Source organism: Chaetodon trifascialis, chromosome 12 (assembly GCF_039877785.1).
Source record: "Chaetodon trifascialis isolate fChaTrf1 chromosome 12, fChaTrf1.hap1, whole genome shotgun sequence".
Classification (NCBI taxonomy): domain Eukaryota; kingdom Metazoa; phylum Chordata; class Actinopteri; order Chaetodontiformes; family Chaetodontidae; genus Chaetodon; species Chaetodon trifascialis.
In genome coordinates, this window is record NC_092067.1 from 11,866,777 (window position 1) to 11,893,215 (window position 26,439).

A 26,439-nucleotide genomic window follows, 5' to 3' on the forward strand; every position below is an offset into this window, starting at 1 on the left:
TCACGCAGTGAGCCGTGAACAAATGAGCAGACAGTAGTAAGCAAAACAAGGTCACAGTGATTTTACTGTACTACTGATACATCTTTTATTCAACAGAGAGAGAGAGAGAGAGAGAGAGAGAGAGAGAGAGAGAGGACTGAAGTGTGTGACAGATAAATCGAGCAGGACAAACAAGAGAGAGAGGTAGAGTGCTGCTGCGGTTTGGACATATGTGATTTCACCGACACTGACAACACTAGATGGATACTGACTAAATCCTGAAAGACCTTATACCAGCAAAACAACCACCACTGTCACGCCACGGACAGACAGACAGACAGACAGACAGACAGACAGACAGACAGACAGACAGACAGACAGACAGACACACACACACACACACACACACACACACACACACACACACACACACACACACACACACACAAATACTAGTCTTTAAGCAAAGCCAGTGGCTCAGAGGATAGTTACTCTAGTAGTTATGGTGGTGACGATTCCAACTAATGAACCCTGTTGATGCCCCCATTGAGGCCATTTCACTTAAAGGGTCATAATCTTGACAGACATGTTTAAATATCCTCATCCAACCCACACACAGCCACACACACGTACCATGAGCATGCTTTAAAGCGGTACATGCAGGTAAATGATCTTCCACTAGTACCGAATAGGTGTATTGGAAAACCATTCATTTTCACTGTAAATGTTACCATACTTTACTGTGCCTGTATACAGATGACAAGCATAACTGTGCAATACAACAAAACCACAATATGGCCTCCATAAACTAGCATATATTTAAACCAACACCCGTAACACACGGTCTGAATAACAACTGAATGTGTACTTCTCTATTTATGACTCCTTAACTTTCATTAACAAGCAACTGTACAGCTGTTCTCCCTACAGATCAAATACCAAAGTCTCTGCTTTTGTCTGATCCCACAAATGTTTCATCATTGCAGCAAAGCCTCCATAAGCATGTGCATATATAGCTCTCAGGTGCACCGAGGTAAAACTAATGAAGTCTTACACAACAACTCATAAATCCTGCCTTATAAGATTCAGATGCTGAATCTGTCCCAGAAAGGTGTTTTGCTCATAAAATTCCATAAGCACCACGAAGTACAGCCTCCAAAATGTTTACACTGTATACACACATGGCATAGGTGTGCCGGCATCATATATATATTTCACAAACCAATCCCCTAACCCCAATAAGCTGCTATTTTTTTTAATTATAGATTAATTTCTGCGCCTTTTCAAGCAGATTATTGATTCTTCAGAGAAATATCAAAAATAAATATTCATCATCAGTTCCCAGAGCCAAAATGTGGCCTCCAAATAGCTTATTTTTAGACTTGAAACACTGGGTCAATCAAGTTATTGTATTATTAAGTTATTTTGCAAGACAAAATTCCACATATTGGCTGATTTAACCTTCTTCATCTATTGATTTTCTGTCAGTTGACGAATCATTTCAGAAGCACATGCACACCTACTAAACAGTCCAAACACACACTGCACACAGACGTTTTCCCACTCTTCTAATGGCCTTCAGTGCTTGATGGACTTAAAATGGTTCACAAGAAACAACCATAGAGTCAATCAGCACAATTATCCCCGCCTCCTCAACATGTTGTAGGGGTTGAAGACAGCAAACCACCAATTAAGGCTCATCGAGCAGTTGAGTTGTTACAAGGGAATAGTTAATGTTCTTGCTTTCCTGTCTATCAAACAGTAGATCACAGGTCTGTTAATTAGTGAATGTGGAGTTATCGCATGATTTGCTTCTTTATAAAAACAGACTATGATGTTTGGTGAGTGTCAGCGATCAGAACAGTCTCTTCCCATCTGTTAGAAGCAGCTAATGTTAGTCTTTGATGCAACACCCTAATAGAGATTTATGGCACATTATTGAATGTGTCTAAAGAGAGGTCGAAGGTGAAGAGCTACATATTGACCCCCGGGCAGGTAAAGAAAAGAAGCAAAGTGTTTGTCTGGCGATATGGCAATTAGGAATCAATAGTGCTGTTGTACAATCGGCAAACTCGTCAAGACCAACCACTATTCTAGTCTGTCCGAAGCCCACAAATCCACTGTGTCTATTTGGTGTTTCCATTCGTAGTGACAGTGCAGGCTATATCGGGTTTCTTTTAAGACTGCTGTGACTGAAGGGACAGTTTCACATATTTCCCATGTCTTTCTTAAAATGATAGTCAGGTGTTGATGACCACTGGAAGCGATAGAGGACAAAATCCATTGTCCTTGTTCTCAAACATATTTTCCAAAGTTCAGCTGATATGAGGCTTCAGCAGTCTGACTTAGACAAATCAAGTGGGTATCTTCCATATGTCGTCTTTTTTGTACAAAACTATGTTACTATCCCCCCACAGCACAGACGCATCATCCTGGGAAACAAAAACCTGTAAATCCACTTGATTTATCTATCTAACTCATAGCCCTGAAACTCACATTAGCCTCCTCCAGACTTTAAAAAACTAGTTTGCACAGAACAAGGACCTTGATTTAGTCCTCCATCACTTAAAGGCCAGACCAAGAATCGACTGCTATGGCATTTCTGCACTTACAAATGTGTTATCGTATGGTACAGTTTAATTTCATTCAGTGGGAATCTAGAAAAGGCAACATTACTGAAGAACATACATGAATAGCAATGAAGAAAATGATTGAATTAAGACACTTGTTTTCCAGTTATTGAGGAGGTCTCGCTGGTTTATTGCAAAGAATAACAATGTTTCTCTGCTGTAATGGAGCTGAAAGAGAAAACGAACACTGATCATCAAAGAGATTTATATCCGCAAAATGATTTCCATACAGTCGAACAGCTTTACGCCGTCCCACAGCCTCGACAGTCATTTTCTCACTATGCTAAATCTTAATACGTCAGTTGGTGTTTGATTATATGCTGATCTCAATCTTTGGTCTTGGAGCGAGCGTGTGTGTGTGTGTGTGTGTGTGTGTGTGTGTGTGTGTGTGTGTGTGTGTGTGTGTGTGTGTGTGTGTGTGTGTGTGTGCGTGTGTCACCTGTCTATCAGGAGGCTGCTGATAAAGAAATGGAGAGTGGGCACGAAGCAAAGCTGGCTGTCATTTTGTGGAAAACTGCCAAACAGCTGTGTGAGACATATGTGGAGTTTCCATGGCAACCAGATTGGAACTGGTAGCAAAGTGGAAAAGAGAGAAGAGAAGGAGGAAGAGAGAGAGAGAAACCTAAATGAGGTATAAGTAGACAAAGCGAGGCGGGTCGGGAACTACAGCTAACCACGTACGAGGTAAGTGGTGCCTCTCAGACCTTCAGCGGCTCACCTGCTCGCCTCGACGTCTGTGCTGTCACTCAGACTGACAGAGAATCTGTCTTTAGTCTGTCTCTGTGTTTGTATGAGACCTGAACACAGCTCTTCGGGAACTCTTGCCTACACAGAAAGTCAAAGTAAGTACACTTGACAGTTAAAAAAAAAAAAACGGATTAGCACTTCTCCGCTCCTGAAAAGGGCATTGAGATATGTTTCTCTCCTACGCCAGGAAATGATATCACAACCCTCCACAGCAATCGATGTAAGCGATAACAATACTCTTCTTTGTTGAACTTCTTGAGGTCGATATGATGCACATGCTGAACGTGCACGTTCTGTAGATACAAGATTAAAAGCACTTTTTTTTTATCTTACTGGACCATGATATTCCATGAATTTCATAAAATCCCTGTAATGCATCCTCCATAATATACCATTTACAGCAGTATTGCCAATTTTCTTCCTCTAACATATTCCCCATGTACGGCATCATTCCTTGGCAGCCCCATATGAGATTCTGTTCAAATCCCTCACTCTTAGAAATGTCTCTTTGGTGCTTATCGCACAGTCAGAGTCACAAGAGGCACCATCTCACCGTGCTGCCCTATGTTTCTGAAATGAGCTTCCACATTTTTCCTTTGTTTCGATCCTAACAACAAAACGTACTGCACAGTTTTTCCAATAATGGTTAACTTTAAATGTAGATTAACGTATGAGGAGTTCTGCGAGATGGAACTGGCATCTCCTGCCCACTCGTTCAGAAGTGAGATGGTTTTGTGTTAAAAGTCTCGAAATCAAAGCCAGACGTTTAACGGAAACACACCAGACAGAGAAAACGTTAACCCATGACACTGTGTAAATAGCCTCCGTGATTTGAAAAAAATTTAAAAAACAATATACATGCACACATGCACACTAATTATGCCCTCCAAAAACACTCAAGATTAATAAATCAAGGAATTAGCATCATATTATTGTACTGTAGCTGTAGTGGTTCTCTCAGGCTAACAATCATTGTGCAACCTGGTGGATATCGCATTGCTGGAATGGCACACTTTTTTTTTTTTGGCCAAAAGTACTTGTCAAGTCAACCTAGGATGCAGACACAGTAGGAAAATCCATTGCCCATTTGTGAGCAGTAGAAAACACTCAAGGGACTGCATATAAATGAATGTGTTTTAATCCATTTTCTGTGCTGGCCATATTTGGAAAATAGGTGTAATTACACACTTTTCTTCTCCCCACTTGGTTCTAATGTTAATTGAAATACTCAAACACAGAAGGAAAACTATCTAAATTGAATTTCAGCTTCAAACTCAGAAGTACAGGCCGCTGTGAGAAAATCACGCCTGTACTTTTTCGTGCTGTCTTACATCCCTCGCTATTTCTCATATTAATCTGTGCTGCCAAAGGTCTGAAGGAAAGCTGATGAGTCATGAAGTGAACCAAAGGTTTAATATTAGAAGCTTAGATAAACACCACTGCCAGTGAAAAGTTTCAATATGCTGCCTGGTGATGCAGTTGGCATTAAAGGGATCCCTGTTATATCAGAGTCACAAGGCTTCACATTGGATTCCAGTAAAAGATTTCATGACATATTCCTCTTCTCGGTGGGCCCAGGCCCCGTTCTGTCAAACACATGACAGGTGTTTGACATGCCTTTAATCCCAGCATGCTCTATTGCAGAGAAATATCAATGTATTTCTCTAACATTCATATTCACCTATTCCTCCATCTCTCTCTCTGGTATATATATATGTGTATGTGTGTGTGACACCTAAGTTTTGGATCGATGTGAGGTGATGATGGCAAGCTGACTGATAAATAAAAGACTAGAAGGCTGTATGTCTGGAGATACCCACCACCCACCGCAATACAGGACATCACTGGTACTCTGAGTGGTGCATTGATTTTCAACTTCAGCTGCAGTGCAATCCAGCACATCCGTTGAAATGACAACAGCTGTCTGGAGATGCATGATCATCTAAATATTGACCTGGGTTCAATAGTAAGACGGTCTAGGAGCACCAGTGCCACCCGGTCACAATTCCTCTGAGTTAGGAGGTATTTAGAGGTTGGAATCAACGAGAAAAAGGCCTGTTTAAACTTCCAGAAAATTGGCTGCTCTGTTTGTTAAGAAGCTTTGCCGCACTGATCTGGAGGCGGGGACTGCATCAACACAAATGGCTGAAAATTGTATAACACTGGCACATAGCAGTGCTCTAAAGCACCACACAGGACTGAAAGCTATTACTGTTCCCTCTGCTTGCTTCACTTCCTCACTGTCGAGAACTGACTGGAGGCTGGGAGTCCCTGTGCTGTGCCTGCAGGACGGATCCATACACACAATCACACGATCAATAATGGTCGCAGCTCATCAGACTGTATGTGCATGCACACATACAGTAAATGCACCACATGGACTGTAAAGTATCTCAAGCTTTTGATGCATATGCACAAAAGCTCTCACACACACAAACACAAACAGAGGACAAACAACACTGGCACAGGGGACAAACACTCGTCCATTAAAGCAGAGAACTGGGAACAATGCCCACCAGCACTGCTTCTGGCTTGGTTAGCCATCCCCATTGAAAACAATTGGAAGTGTTCATGGGTGGCACATGAGATGAGATTATCCTAAATGCCAGTCAGGAAAGATCTGGCGTTGGACCCAAAGACGAGATAAAAAGTCAGGGGACCAACAAAGACATGAGGATTCATTCTCTTGGGGACCATGACTGTCTTTCAAGATAGTCCATCCAGGCAGGTATTTTTACCCTGAACCAAAGTGTCGGACTGACAGATGCTCTCAAGCCAAATTGCCAAGAATAGTTTAAAGAAAATGCAAATCACATATGCACATGCACACACATAAATGACTACACAACAAGTAAACCACTGTGATACTTCAACTAAACAAGCATGAGAATGTCAGGTGATGTAAAAGATAGGTCTGTCCATCTGAAAAGATGACAGAAACAATATATGCAAATTCAAACTGGCTGCAACACTAGAGCATATGAGGGTTCAGTGTTTTTTTAACCATAGCTAGTCCACTTTGACCTTTACTAACAGCTGTTCATCCTTTCTTAAAATTAAGCAAAAATGTACATAAACTCTTCTCTCATTGTTTTTTGCCAGGAGTCATCATCAGTAATGAGCACCGACACGAAAATGTCATCTTTAATATCATTATTGTGTTGAATAACGGAGACATAATGCAAACTGATTGGAGGTTCCATGGCGACAAGGCCAACAGCTGCTGCCATTCCACTTGCGTCTTGCTTTGATAAAGTTCAGAGATTGGTTTAGGAAAAGCAATTTCACCAAATGTCAAAACGCAGGCGAGCAAGATGTTTGCATATGACAGATGGGAACGGAGAACGGAGATGAGGTATAGTGTGCTCCTATCCAACTATAAGGCCACGTGCCATTGATATTTTCTGCACCTTAACCTCACAGTATCCTGCCTAACCTGATGCTTCTTTCATGCTGCCTTTCAATTTCTTGTGCTTTCCAATTTTCCTTTTTCCCACCCTTTCATCTTTTCTCCATCCTGCCTCTCTTTATCTTATCCCTCTTCACCTTATTTCCCGTACAAGACAAAGGATAAGAAAATAAATCTTTGCGATATCTCTGGTTACCTCGGTGCTGCGTCAGCAGAGTTTCACATCTATCTATGAACATCTAACATCTATGAATATAATTCTGAAGCCACCTCACTAAAAAAGAGGAAATGTAACAAGAGTTATGTCCTTGTCTATCTCCATTTCCCTATCTGCCTCTGTGTTTCTTTTACCGTTACCTCTCTGAATCTCATTAGGCTAATGGTTCTCTTTCTCTCTTGCACACTCACAAGTTCTTAAAAACAGTGAGCCACCAAAAGATCCAGTCACTTTTCACATTAATCATCACCATCTGGGGGATACAGTGCTTGAAAATTGAAGTTGAGACATCCACAGTTCGTTTAAGGTAACAATATCATTGTCTATCAGCTAACAGCCGATCATTTGGTTATCATGTTACGAATTTCATCCTTCAACTTTCATCTCATGGATGTGTTTGATGATAACACTGAGAGCATAAAATGATCAAGAAGCAGTCATATTTTCCTGGTAGGCATATGCGATATAGATATGATGAACTACTTGCATCATAAAGAGGAAGTCAACACTCTAATATCCTATTTGATATTTCATTTTGATGTTGAGTTCTGCTTTCCAGGCTGGTTTATCTTGCCCTTGTCAATGAGTCAAGTCCTTTATTCATTAACCTATCCACTAGATGCACCCCTAGGCGTTCATTCCAAAGAGTGCATTTAAACAATCTTTCTTCTCATAAAATACTTCTGTAGAAAGGGGAAAAGATCCCGAAATGTTCTCACATTACTTTGGGGAAAATCCAAGTTTAAGGCAATTCCTATCCCTCTGTACAAAAGGAGAAGACAGCTAACGGCAAGAACAACTGTTATCACTCAGCTCACCAGCACCAACAAGGAGTGATCAAGAAAATGTAGCCAGTGCTGATCCACCAACCAGGTGTCACCTCAGAGAGACAGACAATAAAATTCAGGCAGAAGAACAAGCCAGGCTGATTCTCATGTGGGGACTGCTGCATGTTAGTCTACTATTTTGTGTAATCCAGGTTTAATTCTTACCATTAACACAATTAGAGGGCCAGGAGGCCTTCTCATAGCAAAACAAAAGGTAGTCTGGGACTGGTTGAGTGCCATGGTAGGCACAACCACAGTAGTAGGTAGGCATTAGGCAGAGGGGTAACAGATCTGATTCATGCCAAGCCAAGGAACCCTGGTTTCAGTCTGGCTGTTTGCAATGGTACACCAGCTGCTCACACAGACTCCAGCTGAACTTCACTGACAGCCAGAGAGCAGAGATTAACACAGTGACCTGCAAAGACTGCTTGTAGGTCTGACACAGATACACCCAGACAGCTGAGTAAAGGACTGGCAAATGACTGGCATAGTCAAAAAGAAGGACAGTGAGGTCTATTTTCCCAACCTCTTCACATCAATGTCCTTTAAAGTGTGGGGACCTCTTGAATCTTATGAATTCACTGACTATCTGATCTCACAAAAACTGTCTGAGTACTTGCATGTCTCTTTACTGGGAGTCAAGCAGACTGCAGTCCTGCTTGCACCTCATACTCCCATTTGTCTGAAACAAATGATTTAATGGTTGAAACAATGCCCAGTATTGTATTGTTCCTGGCCTAATGTCGTAACACGCTGATGTATACCAAGCACGAGGTTGTGTCATATCTCCCATGTTGGAATCATTTTCCTTTGGAGAATATTTCAGACCCTCTAGTCACTGCCGCTGAGCAGTGCAGGTGACAGACAGTTCACAAAAAGAGACACTGGCACTGCGTGGAATTACTGTTTGCTCTCGACAGCAGACATTAGCATCTCAGCTAAGGTGTCCTTGAGAGCTGTTTGGATCAGGATAAAAGCTTCACTCTGTTCTCCTCGGCTTCCAGCAGAACAAATCGTGTAACCTGCAGTCAGCAGCGCTGTTTTGGCTCACTTTGGTGTTTGCATGTGATAGATCAATACAAGTGACCCAGCACTGCAAATCTAGTAGCTAATCCTCACTCTCGAAAGTTTACTATGTACACGTTCACGCACACTACTACCTCATACATGCACCCACATACACACCTTCTTTGTCGTCATGGCGAATGATGGCATCCTGAATGACATCGGCGAGGCCGAAGCGGACACGGTGCTTCTTGCGGTGAGCAGGCGGAGCTCGAACCTTGATGCCACCTTGCTGGCGCTGAAGGCTCTTTTCCCTCTCATAGTACGCCCTTATTTGGTCACAGCGCATCCTCCTGACCAGCCGCTGGCGCTGGCCAATGGGGAGAGACTCCAGCAGACACTGGTCTATCTCCATGTTCTGACGAAAGACATTACATAGCTGGAAACAACCTGGGGAGAAAAAGAAGAATGATAATGATGTTTCATCATTGTTTAAACTAAATGCAAATGTAGTTTATTTATGAAGTATTTGTTTTCTTTCAAGCTCTGATGACAAGCTGTCCCTGCTAACAGCGAGGACCACAGTCTGGTGAAAACGCTGCAGTACATAGTATTTACTCTGCTACAGTTTGATACAGATCTCATGGCGAGGCAGCTGCTAAACTTATTAGGGTCCGCTTGGCTGATTAGGATGCACAGCGCTGGTACAGTAGGTGGGCTCACAATGAGATTCACTGAATGTGCTCAGGTGAAAATCAAGGGGGAGACACAGTTTAGGTTTCAAGTAAAAATGCACATCAATCAGGCAGTGATAGCATCGATTGTTGGACAAATTCAGGGCATAGCCACCCCAGAGGACAAGTAAAATATGAAGAGGAGAATGTCATTGCAGAAATAGTGTGCAATTTTCTTTCTGACTCACCAACTCATCCCTCTTTGGGCCCTGCTGTCTCATTCTTTCTTTTATCAAACTCAACTCTGCTGCGCCTTTGTTACTCCCGTCCTTTTGTGCCCATTTTGTTTTCAGTATCCCCTCCTTGGAGCAGCGTTTCCTCTCAATTGATTTCCAGTGGTTCTCTATGTCTCTCTTTCTCTTTTTGGGTGACAGAGCACACATCAGTCTGTTCGTGAGGTGGAGAGGTGGGACACCTTTGATGTACTACACGTTGTCCCCATGTGTCCCACAACCCTGTCTATCTCTTTCTCACTAGCTTATCATCTCTCATCATGTCCACAGAGTGACATGCACCAGTCTTTGAACAGCACCAACCTCCAGGAGGGAAAAGCAAAAACAGTAAAAGATGGCTGTCCATGAGTGGACTGTTGTGACTTTGTGTCTACTTCACACAGTAAACTGCTGCCTCTCATCTGGAGGGCCGAGGTGTGTTTGGACTAGATCTTTATCGTGTAGAGACAAAGCCATCCAGACAAATGGAGCTGCAGCGTCTCGGTGTGCTTTTTTTCTGTTTGATATACATCTACACATTTATGGCAACACCTGCCCCCTCCACCCCCGTTTGCCAACACACACACACACACACACACACACACACACACACACACACACACACACACATATACACATGCACACACACCTCTAGCACAATACCCAAGTGCCATCTGCTCTGGTTAGACATGTAAAAACGGTTCTTTTGTATTCAGGTCTCAGACAAGGGGGGGTCATTATTATACTGCTCTCATGCCAGGTGTCTGCTTCAACTGTATTTCTTTTTAAGAACTTGGCTGCAGGTTGAGCAGACATACACACACAAATACAACAACACACTCACCCTACTGCCTATTCCAATATCATGCCACTCCATCTCTCCACAGTCCAACTTTCTCAGTCATATGTTATGGCCCCCTTTTTTCTTCTACAGTCACATATTTCTCCCCCGCAGCTTCTCCTCTACCCGGCATATTTAGCTATGTGACTTGCTGGTGTGACTTGCTGCAGTAGTACTATGGTCTATGTCCATAGTAGACACCTATAAGACGTTGTGCACTGATATATAGTTACTGGCCCTGATCTATGCTGCCACCGTTCACTGCAAGACTAAAAAAATATCGGCCACCAAGAGTAGAACTCGTCTCCACTCCCGTAAACAGATTTATGTCCCCACAACATGAGTAATACACATCTGCCCCAGACGACCAGTCGCGCAGACAAGGGTGAATAAATTCTGAGTACAAGGCTCAGTAGTAGTTATTTTCTCAATTAATCAATGGTTCATTCAGTCTATAAAATGTCAGAAAATAGTGAAAAAAAGCCTGACATCATCATATCTTCATATTGCTTGTTTTGTCCAAGAGTCTAAAACCTTAAAATATGGCAAAACTCACATTTTTGCTTATAAAATGAAGGAAAGATTATCAAAATAATAGCAGCCAATTATTTTTCTGTGATTCAGTTATTTATTAATCAACTAATAATTTCTGCTCTAAACAGAAGCCTTATTGAATGAAAAAATTGGCACTGGCAGGGCTCCTCGCACAGACACGAGAAATTGTCACACTTTTTTTTTTTCATATTTGTCTTGGTTGAAGGTTTCGTGGTAAACTGTGAGAGTATGAGGATGGGAGACAGACTTGCCACACCAAGAAAAATCACTGAGACAGTAGATTTCATTCGCTTTTCTGTCTTCTTCGTTAATACTTAGATCGTAGTATGAGCAACAGTGAGCATAGATCATAAAGCAGATCATCTCTGTCACCTCTGCCTTGGTTTGGCCATCTTTCACACTCTCAGTCATCCTCATATATCGTCTATTAAACATGCATTCAAGGCTACACATCAACCCTTGCACTCCAAGCACAGACGTCAGATAACATACACACAGAAGAAGATTCAGCTGTCTGTGAAGATATTTACATTAAGTGATACAAATGTACCTCTAAATAAATAATGATGCATATGTTCACTGAACTAAAAGGTTCACTTTAATCTGCACAGCAGTTCACACATGGCTCTAAATGTTGAGACATGTTGTGACTATCAAACCTGACCCTCATGACTTGGCATAACCTGCTGTATGGTATGTGGCTGAATGTGTTCATGTGAAATTGTTGGTCGGTGTATCAGAACATCCCCTGGAGCATTTCTTTGTCTTGTGTTTTTAAATGAAAATATCAAGTATGGCCAGCACTGAGAGCAAAGATCAATAAGAATTTTTCCCTCAATCAATAAATACTAGAATTTCCATTTTCAGATGGAAACAGCATGTAAATTAATGCTGATTAATTAACAGAAAAATAACACAGGCATTTGCTCCTGTGTGATGAATGGCTCTGAACAGATTGATAGAATGTAAATAAGAGTGTGAGAGGACAGAACTGAGTTCATTGTCTCCCATTACTTATCTACACTGTGGTGACCCGCTGCAGTTTAATCCGTCCTGCTACAGTCCCATAATGAACCGAAAATATTTTTACACTTCTCATGACAAACAATGCTGTGCTTTGCAGCATTGCCTCTGCAAAGCATCTCTCACTCCCAGTCAGTAAGCCCCCTCCCACCCCCACTGCTCTCACACACACACAAACCTTGCAGAAGTTATCACTAATAACTCCTCGCTTATGTCGCCTAATTTTTCCAGATATCTGACATGAAAAACTATGCACAACATATGGAGCTCTGACAACAAAACTACTGTCAGCATCTGAGGAGCAAGTTGGCTCATCATGTATCATGTGACCTTTTTGTCACGTCATCACCGTTCATATCCACACAAACTATGTGTTTATTATTAAGATGATTATGAATTGTTTACCAGAGCAAAGTGCACCAGACTAATGCATTTAGCTTAAAATTTCCTAGCCTGCATAGCTCTGGACTCCTCTAGAGGGTCCGAGGACCACCCATCACAGTCTCACAAAATCTTGGGAAACACTGGAATCTAATGGTAAACAGGGCTGAATGAATCTGAGAGTGATGGAGTGAGTGGAGAGGCAGGAAGAGAGAGATGAGGATAAAAAGCAGGAGCTTTCTTCTCCTGCCATCCCATCTCCAGGCTATCAGTTATTGATTGACTGTGGAATATCCCACGCAGGCTCCAGCTAATAACACTGACAGCACTGCAGGAGCTTGTAAATTAGACAATGGCATGCACGCACACACACACGCACGCACGCACACACACACACACACACACACACACACACACACACACACACACACACACACACACACACACACACACACACACACACACACACACAGGCTGCAAACTGCAGACACCATAAATGTGCAGGATGTAGATGAATGCGTTCTCAGAATCAAGAAGAGACTTTACGACAGCCTGTACATCACAGAATTCCCTTATTTCGCCTCCTTTATTCCTCTTTCCTTCAGTCCATTACCTCTCAAATATCAGCATCACTCTGTCTCATTCCTCCCCATGTCTGCTCATCATTCTTCGCAGCACTTGGCCGCATTTTTCATATGTCACTCATCCCATCCTCACCTCCTTTCCATCCCTCAGTCCTGCCATTCCCTCCCTCTCTCCCAGCGCTCCTCTAAATCACCCTCAGTTTCTCTCCATCTGTCCTTCTCTCTCTGATATGACTTTCTCTCCCTGTCAGTCTGTCTCTGTGTTATGAATATGCCAGACGCTCATGGCATCTGCATCTCTGTGGCTCTTCTTCATCTTTCTTTCCCTCTGCTCTGCCGCTACCTGCCGCATTCACCGGTCAACTTCGCACATCTGCAGCAGCTCTCTGCAGCAAGCACACACACCCACTTACTGCACGCACACACAGGGACAAAAATACCCATTTGAAGTTTAGATTGTGCTGCTGTATCCAGCTGGTGACCAGAATTCTTAAGCATGGAAACTCATACAGTACATGACAAGTGCTAATATAACAGGCACACACCCATGTCTGAGGCATACACAAGTACACTTGCATGCAGACAAAAAGACATGGTGAATGGCTACTTACAGCATTTGATGAAATGGTAGTGAGACATTTTCTGAGTAAGTCAGACAGTCCGTCAATCAGATAGAATGGCTGGCAGGCAGTCAGAGAGGTAGGCAGGGAGTCAGCAAGTCAGGCACACAGGCAGACAGTAGGCAGCTACAGGTTCCAGCAAAACTAACTAATGCAGAGCTCGTAACCCAGCAGGGTGCATTATTAATCTGGCTCCCCGCATGCTATCTAAACTCTGTTCCCCTGTCTGCATTATTCACCACCAGCAGCGGCTCCGGTTGCAGCCCATGCAGCATCTACATGCACACAGGCGCAGACTCCTGTGCACTCACACACGCTCACACAAGACATTCACTCCCTCGATCGACCCTTTGGCAAGGGGAGCTGCGGCTGTTTCTAGCGCTCCTCGCCTACAGCCAGATAACCGCCGCACAACGTCTTCTCAGCCATGACCGACGCACGTGCTCCACTCGCGTCACTGACTGACAGCCGGCTCAGCCCACCTCCCGTTCAACACACCCCCAATGACGCAATGCTCTTCACCTCCTTACACACACCCCTCCTGGTCTCCTTCTATCACACATACACACACACAGTGACTCATAAGGATGCACACCTCTTTGGACTATCCTCTACCATTCAAGCCAAAAGAAGGAAAAAGAAATGGGAGTGGGGGGATTAATTAGAGCTCCCTATTCTATAGATATAACATGGTGAGAGAGAGATAAAGAGAGAGAGCAAGGGAGGTCATTGGAGAAAACAGAGGAATGTAGATAGGAATGGAAAATAGAGGAAATGAATATACAGCAGGGGGAGCAAGAGAAAGAAAAATGGCAAGAGATGGCAGGGAGGCAGGGAGAGGGGGAGCGTTAAATTGGATAGAAGGACAGCTAAAGAGCGAGAGAGAGAGAAAGTAAAAGAGAGGCTGCTGCAGTGCGGCTTTTGGTTTGGTGAAAGGTTAAGTGCTCATCAAGGGTCTTAAGATGGCCACAAATTAACTACAGGTAAGTACAGTTTACTGGAACGGTAGGGCTTGAGACCAGTACATTAACGCACACTCTATGATGTGTTTATCATGCTGCAACACACACGCAGAGTGTTAACTGACGCAACATGCCCTATGTGCTTACAGTCTCAGTGTGTCTGTGGGGCAGTCTCTATGACTTTGTGCTTTACGGCTGATTTGCATATAGTATGAATACCTAAGCTTTGCATTCAAAAGAGGATTTGCTCAAAGAGGGGGGTGAGAACGTGAGGATGAACGAGAGAGGGGGTGAGCGAAATCAGGAGATGGCAGAGAGAAGCGGGGAAAAAAGGAAAAAGGAAGGAGAAAAGACTAAAATTAGATAGCAAGAATGATGGCAGACACACAAAATATGGATGTGCGAAGAACAGCCGAACATGGTGTGTACTGTAGTATATGACTAAAGCAGGATTGTGACACACATTTTCAAAATCTGTGCCACGCTGCTCCCACTTCTGCAGGTTATATAGTGTGCTGCGTTTTCTGTGGGAGGGTTTCGAGCTGTTCTCTCGCGTAGCCGTCAAACATGGGCGTCTGTAGGTGGGATAAAAGAACGTGAGAAGCAGGTGAGGTTCATTCCGTGAGGGCACTGAACGGAGAGGTGCAGCCGAGCAAGCTTGAAAGGGAATGAGAGGAAGGCAGAGACTGGGAGACAGATGTGTGCATGTGTGTGTGTGTGTGTGTGTGTGTGTGTGTGTGTGTGTGTCAGACTGAATGCTCGAGTAATTCCTGTCATAGGAAATCAGGTCACAGAAGGAACTCGCTGCATCTTCTGCAACACACTGCCAGAACAACTACTCCAACATCCACCTGAGTAAAATAAGATGCCGGGTTTGCATGAGCGTGTGCTTATGCATGCTAAATGAATGCAATACATCTGCTACTACATAAGTCACGTGCACACACAGACAGCACACACATTCACACCTCTGCTGCCCGCGCTAGCTGGTAGTATTTTTGTGTCAAGGACAATGACAACCCCAGTAACACTTCACCCATGACATCCAGACCTCACACCAGTAGATGTGACAAGAAAATGTCATGCTTTTCCATCAGACTGCCATGAAGCATCAATGGCTCGTGCAAAATCTTGGAATATGCGCCTGCAGCTATTGTCATGTCACATGTGAACATGTATCATACAGCGGTGATGAACTGGAACAATGGGACAAAAGGTAACACAAGGTCTCAATATGAGACAACCTGGAAGAAGGCAAGTCAGCTTATCACTGGTGGAGTCACATCATAATGATTTCCACTTCTCCAAAGCAACAATTAGGTCAAGTAACTTAGAGGCAAGGTACATAGAGAACACACACATAGCAGAGCTGTCAAAATTGGTCAAAAATGACATTGAATTATTAATTCATTCTTCACACAAAACAGGTCCAAAACGTTTGAATATCTGCTTTTGTGTATTATGTCCATAAGAGGGCAAACCAATGCAACAACAGACATACTACCTGCAAATTATTTCCACAAAAACATGTGGTTTAAAAGATCTGCACGTTTACATTTTACTAAATAAAGAAATAAAATAATTATAAGTGATGTTGTGTGTTTTTAAACACAGGCTGAGAGAAAATCATTGTCCAAAGAAATAACATTCATTTAACAATACTCATTTCTCAGCGTGTTTACTCCATTGTTTAAATATGTGCAACAATATACATGTGCACATTTTATGCTATGAAAATTCATATTGTGAATGGTCACTGTCTTGGGCTGTGTGGAGATTGTGCCTCCCTGCTTCCACACAGCAATGACAAACTGTCATTAGAACGGCTTTTCTCCCACAGGAGATGACAAATTCCATTCTCCTCCACAGAGCTGTCATTCTGCCATCATCACCCTCAGGTGTCAATCAATACTACGACTGTTTTACCACCATGCTCCCACCCTCGAGTGTGTGCATATGTTTGCATGGATCTGACACTAATAATGTGAGATGTCTGATGCAGGAAATGTTTCCAATTACGGCAAAGCCAAAGGCACTTGGTGAGTTTGGGGTTGATGCATTATATATGAAAAGAGATCTCTTTGGATTAATTATTTAGCATATATGATATATTTACACAAATAAATATTTATTTTACCAGCCAAAATGAAAATCTGGAATATCATTTGCACGTACTATGGATAGCTTAATGTGGCCATGCAAATAGTGTACTGAATGGCACATGTGCACCTGCATCCACGCACACAATAAAGCTTTTTTAGGATACAATAGTGCATTTACCAGGAACAAGAATCCCTCAAGCCCCAGTGACCACTAGACTACGTGATTACAATGGGAAAGCATTTACATTTAGTTTGTTGATTTTTAGGGGCACAAAACCACCGTCTATTGTATCATGTAGTTCCCCACAAGGTCCACAGTGAACTTTATAATTTACTATGTGTACTGTTTCAAATCTACTGCAATAGACGGTGATATGGTTGTTTAGCTTAGGTGACAGTTTGTCACTCCATTGTTTTGTTGTTAGATGGTCAGGCACTCTTTGCTTTGTAAATTATGCTACTGATGCAACACTCTGAAATGGTTCATTGTTTATTTCTGTATGAGACTTTTCAATATTTATTAGGTTTTCACTAACTGGAAATGGAACAGTAAGCCACATTCTGCAGGCTCTATTGTCAGCATTTGTTTTAGTTTTCATCCACATGTTGGCTGTTTTGTAGGACTAGTTGGAACACATGTTAGACTATGTAATAACTAGGCATTAGAGTGAACAGCCGTGCATTAACATGGGTGTTAAAAGACGGTCTACTCAGTGAGTTACACCCTGGTGGATATTTGTTGGCAACGGAGGAAGGCAGAGATGAAAATGTGAAAGAAGTAAATGTAAGAATGAAATATTTATGACCAAATGCAACTGCAGTGTTGGCCTAAAAAAACTGAACAAATATCCTTTGGAAACGCAAACACCAACAACATTTGGCTGGTAGTCGAGTGGAAGGTGTGTCCCGTTTAGCTGCTCGAGTGTGCTATGTATTTAATCTAATGTCTGTGTGGTTACGACAGATTGGCTGCTGTGCAGTGCTGATGTCATGTGGTTTTCTTGACATGCTGTTGAGGTTTTGGGAGTGACCTGCTGATGTGGTTTTGCACCAGCTGTTGTCCCACCTGGTTGTTACTCAAGATTAGAAGGTCAATTTAGTGTTGCTGTCCATGCTGTTCTCAGGCAGTGTTTTACACTGTGTGTGTGTATGCGTTTCTACATACATGTGTGCATTGTAACGTAAAAACACTGCTTTGTTAAATACGTTACATGTATGTTTTTGTTTTTTTGCTTCAGCTATGATGATGACAGATGCATTAATGTATTTCCTGCTGGGTGTCCTAACCAAGCGCCACTTTTTTCTCTGAAATCTATCTGCTGAGGCAGCTTCCAGCAACTTCACTGACTAGGGTAGGATTCTGGATACAAGAAGGCAATCTGCACAAATATAAGCCTCTAACATACACACAGACACAAACACAAACATGGGCTTAAATAGAGAACAGCAGGAACAAGACAGAAACAAGCATTAGGCCGACCCACAAAGAGGAACTCTAAGAATAATACAGACAGGCTGAAGCAAACATTTTGTCAGAAATTGTGCCCAAAAATACACTCTTCTAACTTTTCTCACGTGCTCTTGACTTTTTCCATGCAGCGATTGCAACGAGCATAAAAGAATTTGCAATGCTGCAACTCACTGGGATGTTTTTTCAGAGATTATTTGATCACATTCATCAGAAAATGATGAATTACTTAAAAAACAACTGCAATACGGTACACCTTGTGCATGTGTTAATATATATACAATCTGGGCATCACCCTTTAGGATGGATTATACGGTAATCCCAGCATTTTTTCCTCCAAAACAGCAGCTCAGTCCAGGTTTAAACTGAACAGCAGGGATTACTATTTAATATTCATAATACTAGTTAATAGCCCAGCAGCAATATTGGTCAATTCCATGGTGAATTGTTGCCTGCAAGGGGAGGATTTAAATGTTTCTCTGCATGATGCTGCAGAGCACTAAGAAACTCCACTGAATCAAACAGAGGTTTATGCGCCTTGCTCAAGTCCACACAGATGGTAATTAAAGCTGCATTATGCAATTTATGACCATTAGGAGGCAAACAAGACTCACAAACAACTTATAGTAAGAAGCCTTGGCACAATATTAGCATATGAAGTTCTTATGGATGAAAAACAATTGCCTTCTTATGAATCTAGAAAAGGAAATAATGCAAGATTCATCCTACTGGAGTCCTCAGCTTCTCCATCTACAAAGCCTGTTGCAGTGTTGTAGCAGTATGATTAACAAAAAAAAACACATTAAATACGTTAGTGGTGAAATGTGATAGCCAAAAGGTGGACAGACGACAGTAAGAACAGCACCCATGTAAGAACCAGTCACAGTCTATAAAGGAGATGTCAGAGATTTGCCGGTGTGGCTCAATTGCAAACAGACCAGGTGTTGCTGTCACCAGCTTGGTGGTGCTGATCGAACAGACATGGCTGCAGAGCGACACGTTTCCTCCGCTGACACAGGGCAGCCAATGTCACCTTTGCTCTGTTCACTTCAAACAGAACAAGCACAATACAAGCAATACTCACAAATCCTTTTCCTGCAGAGTGACATTATGCTCAATGTGCTCCAATTCTGTGTTGGTACACAATGTCCAACAGTCACTGCTGCTGGGTATTTAACCTCACTACTTTTACGGTACAGACAGAAATGTGTGTGTAGTGCTGCATCATGAAAGCTCTAAAGTACTAAATATTGGCATCAAATAAATTGTACTCTTGTTTATTTATTCTTTTATTAAAATGTTCCTGACTTAAATGTAATTTTTGCCAATTTGAGGCAGCATTTTAGTAGTAGTTCCCATTTTTCTTAAGATAAAACAGTATTTTGTTGGAAAAGGGCATTGAAAAAGCACGGTTTTGGTATTGGTAGAGATATGTTTTACCAACATATATATAATATTGGTAATATGGTTGAAAAATATCAAATGATCCTCTGCTCTAATCACACAGTACATGCTTGTTTTGGGCTTGTGAAGGAGCACCATTGTAAATAAAATATTTACCCTAAATTCTGAAGCTAGACATTTTTGTTTCCAGGAAAACAGTCGTACACCAGGTGTACCAAGATAGGCAATCGGCTTTGGAGCTGCCTGCCCATAACATGTGCCAGGCCCATTAGTCTGTCATTCAGCTACAATCGTGTCATAATGTGTGTGCCCAACAAATGCTTAATGTTTGATCAGATCAGTCAGCTCAAAGCCCAAATGTGGTGAAAAGCTCCCTAATCCTCAACTGTAATTCCCCTTCCCTTTGAAAACTGTCATACAAAATGACAATCAAGAGAAAAAGCATGAACTCCCATTGAATGGTTGATCAAGATTCCCTAGAACAAGGAGACAGAATTACTGTGCTGCAGTTGTATGCCTCCACCAGCCAGTCAGTTTGCATTTACATCATGTCTGTCCAAACTCGTATAATGTACGTGGTGAAGACTTTGAAGGAATTTAACAAAAGGCATTTGATTCTAGTAAATTATTTCCAGTGAGAGACACGCTGTCTTCACTTAGAGACTATTATCACACAGGAGCACAGAGGACTGATAGAGAACTTCATCACATGGTGCAACAACAATCACCTGAAGCTAAATATCAGCAAATCCAATGATCTTGCGGTGGACTACAATGTTTCAAATATAGATGTTGCGGCAAAGAAGCAAAAAATTGCAAAATGTGGAAGTTTCGCACAAGCGCAGATCTAAACAATCAGCACAGGACACCCAAGATTTGTGTCACCAATCTAGTATCTGACCAAATGTGAAATATAGTTCAAATCTGCCCCTCTGCGTCTGAGCCATGGCGTTGAATAAAGGCTAGAAAAATGTTTTTGCAGAACATTATGATGTCAGAGTGTATTAAGCCTTTGACCTTTCGGATAAAAAAAAATGTCATCAAGAGTCAACAACTGGATGGAGAGGCTGAGGGAAGGACAGAAAGGTAACATCAATGGCATCTTCCAGCCATTAGACTGCTACAAATGGGACATTGGTGCAGTGGCGGATGCAGAACGTGACAGATGGGCGGGCGTGGATTAAGTCTGGGCGGGCCTGATCACCACTTCGCCAAAATTGATAAGGAATTGTAAGGAATTTCGTATTGAAAAATACGAAAACAAAACAAAACAAAAAAGCCCAAAGCGGCTCGCTCTCTGGCTCCAATCGTTTACTTCAAACCGACAAACGGCCGACACATCACTACTGTGTTACGCTAGAAAGTGTTCAGCACCTACCTAATAGGGGGTTTGGGGCTTAACCCCCGATTATTATTATTATTATTATTATTATTATTATTATTATTATTATTATTATTATTATTATTATTATTAAACTGGGCTGTTTTATTAAATTTTTTTTTATTTGAATTTCTGACTGGGCGGGCAAGCTGTCAATCTGGGCTGGCGTACGCCTGCCCATGCCCACCCATAGCTCCGCCCCTGCATTGGTGGACTGGTTCATTATGACCGCGGGCTATGGGGAGGAAGAAAAAAACATGATGAAATCAAGAGCGGAGCAGAGGGGGAGTAAAGTGAAAAATCTGGAAGAATTAGGACAATTTGACAGACAAATGTAAAAGTAAATTAGTGTATGACAAAGGCAGTAAGAGACAGAGGAGCGCTATAACAATTAATAACTTATGAGCCATCCTCGCTCCTCTCGCTTCTTTCTGCCTATAATTATGTTTCTGCTTCTCTCCCTAAATCACTTCCCCTCCACTTTTCAACTCCAAAAACACTCAAACTACGAGCGAGGCTATCTCTCTCCCTGCCTTTGTCTACCCTTTAGCACCCTCTCCCCTAGCTGCCAGCTCTGAGCAACTGGCACAATGGACAACATGGGAACATAAAGGATGGCTGCAAGCTTCAGCGAGAGACAATCAATAACCAGGCAAACAAAAGAGCAGCGCAGTCCTGCATGTGAGGAGCTCCCAACTAAAGCAAGACCCAGCGCAGAGGCGGCGTCCTCCCGCTACCTCGCTCTGTTCTCAGCTGACTAAGAGTGAAAACCATGGCCGCCGCCTGGCACACACTGTATCAATGACTCATATTGAGCTAACATACCCGTGAACAGTTGGATCCAACGCCTACCGCACATCACCATTCTGTTTATATTATGCTATCATGCTACACTCACAGCTGTTCAAATTCAAGTACCAATGTTCCCTGAGACATCTGCCGCGTATGTGCGCACACGCATGCACACACAAACACAGTACTGCGCGCACACACTCTGAGTATAATGATTTGAAAAAAATATAATAAAAACTTTATCGCACAGTCTGTGTTATATGCAGATTGTGACTACAGTATTGTCAAACACCGGGGACAGTCTACATGAAATTGAATGTTGAGATGTGTGCACACATTCAACAATTATTGACTGTGGATCAAGAAGTGGGATTAGACAAGCCTGGCGTGCTTTTCCTGGGTAAAATGGCCTAGTTTGCAAGTAGACCTGCTGATGTTGTGAGAAAATCCAACATGCAAAACAAAGAGTTTCCGATCACACTGTAATCCTCATGATTTCCCATCTGCCGTTAAGAGTCATTAAACAAACAGATCTCAAGGCAAGCACGGCAAGTATACAGACATTTGGTCACAGTGTCATCAATAGTACTGTAGTTCAATTTCCTGCGAGTTTAGTTTCATTTTGCCATTCTGCAGCCAATCAAAGAGTCCCAGGAACTACTGCTAACTTTTGTGTATTCAGTTCTGCGTCTGAACCACTGAGAAGAGCAGTATCGTCCTTTATAATTTAATGTTGCATGAGTGTGTGATGTCTAAATTGACATTAGAAAGCCGCTATGCAGATGTGAAAAAAGGCAGAAGGGCTGCACATCTGAAATCTGAAATACTGGAAATCCGTGAGTGCTTCTCCTGCTATTTTTCTGCTTTAGTACATAATTATACTGATAGAAAGGGAGCTAGTTTTGTCTCACAGGCTATCATCAGTACTAAGTCTCTCTGTATTGTTAGCCTTTGCGAGACAGGGTCAGATCCAATACAGCAAATATCCACTAAATATTCTGCATTTACACTACAGTTGAAAGAAAGATCAGTAGAGTAATAAAAGTCTTTGAAGTGGAAAGAAAGATAATGCCAATCATACATAAGAAGTCCTCTTTTTGTACAATATTTTTACACTATATATAACACATATGAGTGGCTGCATGCAGCAGCTAGGGGGAGATTTTGCGTATTGATTCATTGGTTTGAGGCACGAGTATCAAGAGTTCTACTAGTTAAATGCTACTCTGATTTAGTTATGGAGGCCTGCCTGTCTGATTAAGCTACTTGTTGAACTGTCTGCTTGCACTTCATACTTTGCTTTACAGCTAAACTGTAAGCTGTCATTTCAGCATGAAAAGTAATTGGAAGAAACTGCTCCAGCTGAAAACAGTGTGCCAGCTATAGTACCATAATAACAGCATTTAAAGGTCGACTCTTAGTAATTAGCGTTGACAGCATTGTTCCACTCCATTTAAACACACACAGGCTCATACACGCATACAAGTACACACATGCACAACATCCCAGGAGCAGATGTTGGTTAAACTTCCCATGAAATAAGGGACCTCTATTCCCTGTAAATAACCCTTATTCACACACAAGTCAGCTGACTGAAATGGATGATCGGCTGGTCAAAACACAGCTAAACCTTTAGAAACCTTGAAAAAAAAGGCCCATAGTTTCCTGTACAGTTTTCTGCAATGAAAAGGGCAGAAAAACAGCGGTGGATGTGCTCCTGAGTGGCACAGACAGCATGAGCAACAACTTTTCTTCTGTTTCATTGTCTCACCTGACAGCAGCAATGTCAGCATCCCTCCCTCCTCCTCCTCTTTGCTGTGTTTGTTACCTGACTGTGCTCTGGAGAGAGCACCTCATTTTCAAGGCTAAGCAACATGTCGTGGGACATGTCACACTAAGCGTGTCGAGAAAAAAAATTCTGACATGCTAGACTTTTCATCGGGGTCGACTGGGGCATGTTTAAATGTGAGTGTTTGAGTACAGGAAAAATCACCGTATCTGACCACAGCAATGTCAACCAGCTAACAACACAAGGAGGAAGGACTGACTGCACAAGCACGGACACAAATGCATTGTCTGACTTCAGCACGGTGTAAACACAACTCCTCATGTCACTAAGCAACCTCTTTAAAACGCCTCCTCCTTTCCTGTAGTCATGGACAGTGAATGAGAGAGGTGCAGGGTGAACTGAAAGATAAAGAACAAAACTAAACTGAGTGCGTAACTTAACTAAATCACATAAGGATGCAGTACCAGAGACCTGGAGGAGAATGGCCTCAAATCCACTTCAAATTATTAACTTACAACACTGAAGAAACACTATGTTGAGTTGCCCCTCGCTACAGGGCAGTTCTGTTCGCAGAGCAGAGACAAGGAGCGATCTGAGCTGGCGTGGCTCTGCACTACTGACCCAGTTGCGCCCCCAACCATGACATCCAAAAAGCTGGCAGACTCACAGTCATTTACTTAACTGAACTTTCAAACTGACTTAAAAGACATGCCAGCACTGCTTTATATAGTCTGCACTGGAGCCTGTTAACATCCACCCGGATTCCTCTTCACGATGCACACGACGAGCTGATTAGTTGTGGCTGACGTGTATGTAAACAAGGACTTCACCCTACACACACACAAAAACACAGTGACCCACTCCTGTAGTACAGTTTCCTACACCTGCCAGGAACATTTTTCCTCAGTTTCAAATTAAACTATCTGAAATAGCCTCATGTATATTCATCTTCTCCCTATTCATAATTGATGCCCTGAGCCCACCCATGGTGCTGAGGCCGACCACATTGACTTCCAGCATCTCACACCTTCTTAAAGACACCTTCACAGCATCAAGTGCTCCACTTCACTCCACCTTGCAATAACGCCACAATGTGGACTTCGGGACTAAATTTTGAAGCAAACTAACATCCTGACTTTTCACACATCAGCAATAATATTTCTCCTGCTATTTTTAAAACTAAACTTTCTGCCTTTACGTCTTAACTTCAACATTTCACAGCTATAGGCATACAGAAAAATGTGTCGCATGTATTTTCATGGCTTTCAACCCTAATACTTTGTACTTGGCTGCTGTGATTCCTGAATAAAACAGAATTTAGGTTATGAGCTGCAGCTACTTGACAAAATGCAAATGTATCTCTTTGCATATTCTGCTTGGAACCAAACATCTGTACTGTTCACATCTTGTCACAGGAGGCCAAAATACGAGCTTGCCTACAGTACAGTGTCCTTGGAACTTGAATGTTCTGTTCAACAACAAGGTGGCCTTGATGGCAGCCACTGAAAAGATGTGAAACCAGCAAAAATCCCAATTTCACCTTCACACTGTGAGACAGGGTGTATTCCAACAAATCTGTAGACCAATGGATTATGCTTTCCAAATCTAGCATAAGTGCTGATCCTTTGATCCCTAATGTAATCTGTTTCCCCATTCTGGATGCTGACCAAAGGCAAGAGACACTGAGCTAAGGATTCTGATTGGCTTTCCTGAGACCTCTAGCCCCTTGCCTTCAGTTCTGGCTGTTTGTCCCTAAGGGGTCATTGCAGGTCAACTTCGTCATTAATCACACAGCCAGATGAATGGCACAGGATTTGCCAAAGAACTTGCAGCAGGGTGGTGCACTGCAAAGGAAGACTACCCTTTAATCAGAAGAGGAGTTAGGTTCAATCTGCAGTGCTGGTAAAGCAGTTTCTCTGCTAAAGTGTTCTTTAGTCAGACTTTACCAGCTCCAACAGTGCTGGTCATTGGCTGACCCCTTGCTTTGATATGCCTGTGGAGAGGGGCAAGTGAAGGCAATTGCTCTAAGGGACCAGAAAATGATTGCATGATAACTGAAAGCATTAGCACACCAAGTTGCTTAACAACAACACTGCTACAAGACAGCGTGTCTCTCTTTAACACGTAAACATAATATCAACAGATTCATGTGCAAGTGCAGCTCAAGAATTAGGCAACCGATACACTGATTCTCATTAGAGCAAAGATATCTGACAGCGCACAGGAATCAGCTGTTCATTCTCGGCCAGAAACACACACATTCTTCCACACTGAGCATCTCATGGTATATTTAGACATGCGACAACTGCACGGCACATCTGCCTTTCCTTTCATTCCTGGTGGCACGCCGGGAGCACCACATGACATCCATGCACATTAACACACACATGTCCTCTCTCTGTATGTCCATGTCACATGTTGTCAAGACCTGAAGACAGTCATCAGAGCAAAAATCATAGTTGCACTCCTCACCAGCGTTCACTCCACTGAGAGAAGAGGAAAGGAGAAAAAGCAGAGCCTTACCAGTGAGAGCGAGTCCACAGAAGACACCAGGTTACAGCGCAGAGAGAAATGTGTCTGCCCGACGAAAACCCAAGCAGAGACGCCTCCCGTGCTCTACCACCAAATCAATTTCACACTCTCTCACCTCCCCGCCGCCACTGTGATGTCATTCATTCATCCGTTTCCCCGTAGCCATGGCAACTCTGCCGCTTGGAGCAGTTCATTCTGTTACATCTGTCTTTCTCTCCCTCGGTCTACGTCCCTCCCCCTCTCCA

General features: G+C 42.6%; 1 protein-coding gene across 2 annotated transcripts in view; it reads right to left on the reverse strand.

Annotated features, from left to right (window-relative positions):
- The window catches only part of myo16 (myosin XVI), a 77,017-nt gene extending 62,772 nt beyond the window's left edge, over window positions 1-14,245 (reverse strand). The window contains exons 1-2 of one of the 2 annotated variants that reach the window (XR_011602925.1): window positions 13,756-14,244; window positions 8,995-9,264 (exon numbers count right to left, since the gene is read on the reverse strand). Coding sequence is in view for 1 of the 2 variants with exons in the window: in XM_070975252.1 (XP_070831353.1) it covers window positions 8,995-9,264; window positions 13,756-13,783 (298 nt within the window). In the remaining variant the exon portion in view is untranslated. Of the gene's footprint in view, window positions 1-8,994; window positions 9,265-13,755 lie in introns of both variants that reach the window. The other variant, XM_070975252.1, reaches the window with a different exon arrangement.
- Window positions 14,246-26,439: the final 12,194 nt, after the last annotated feature.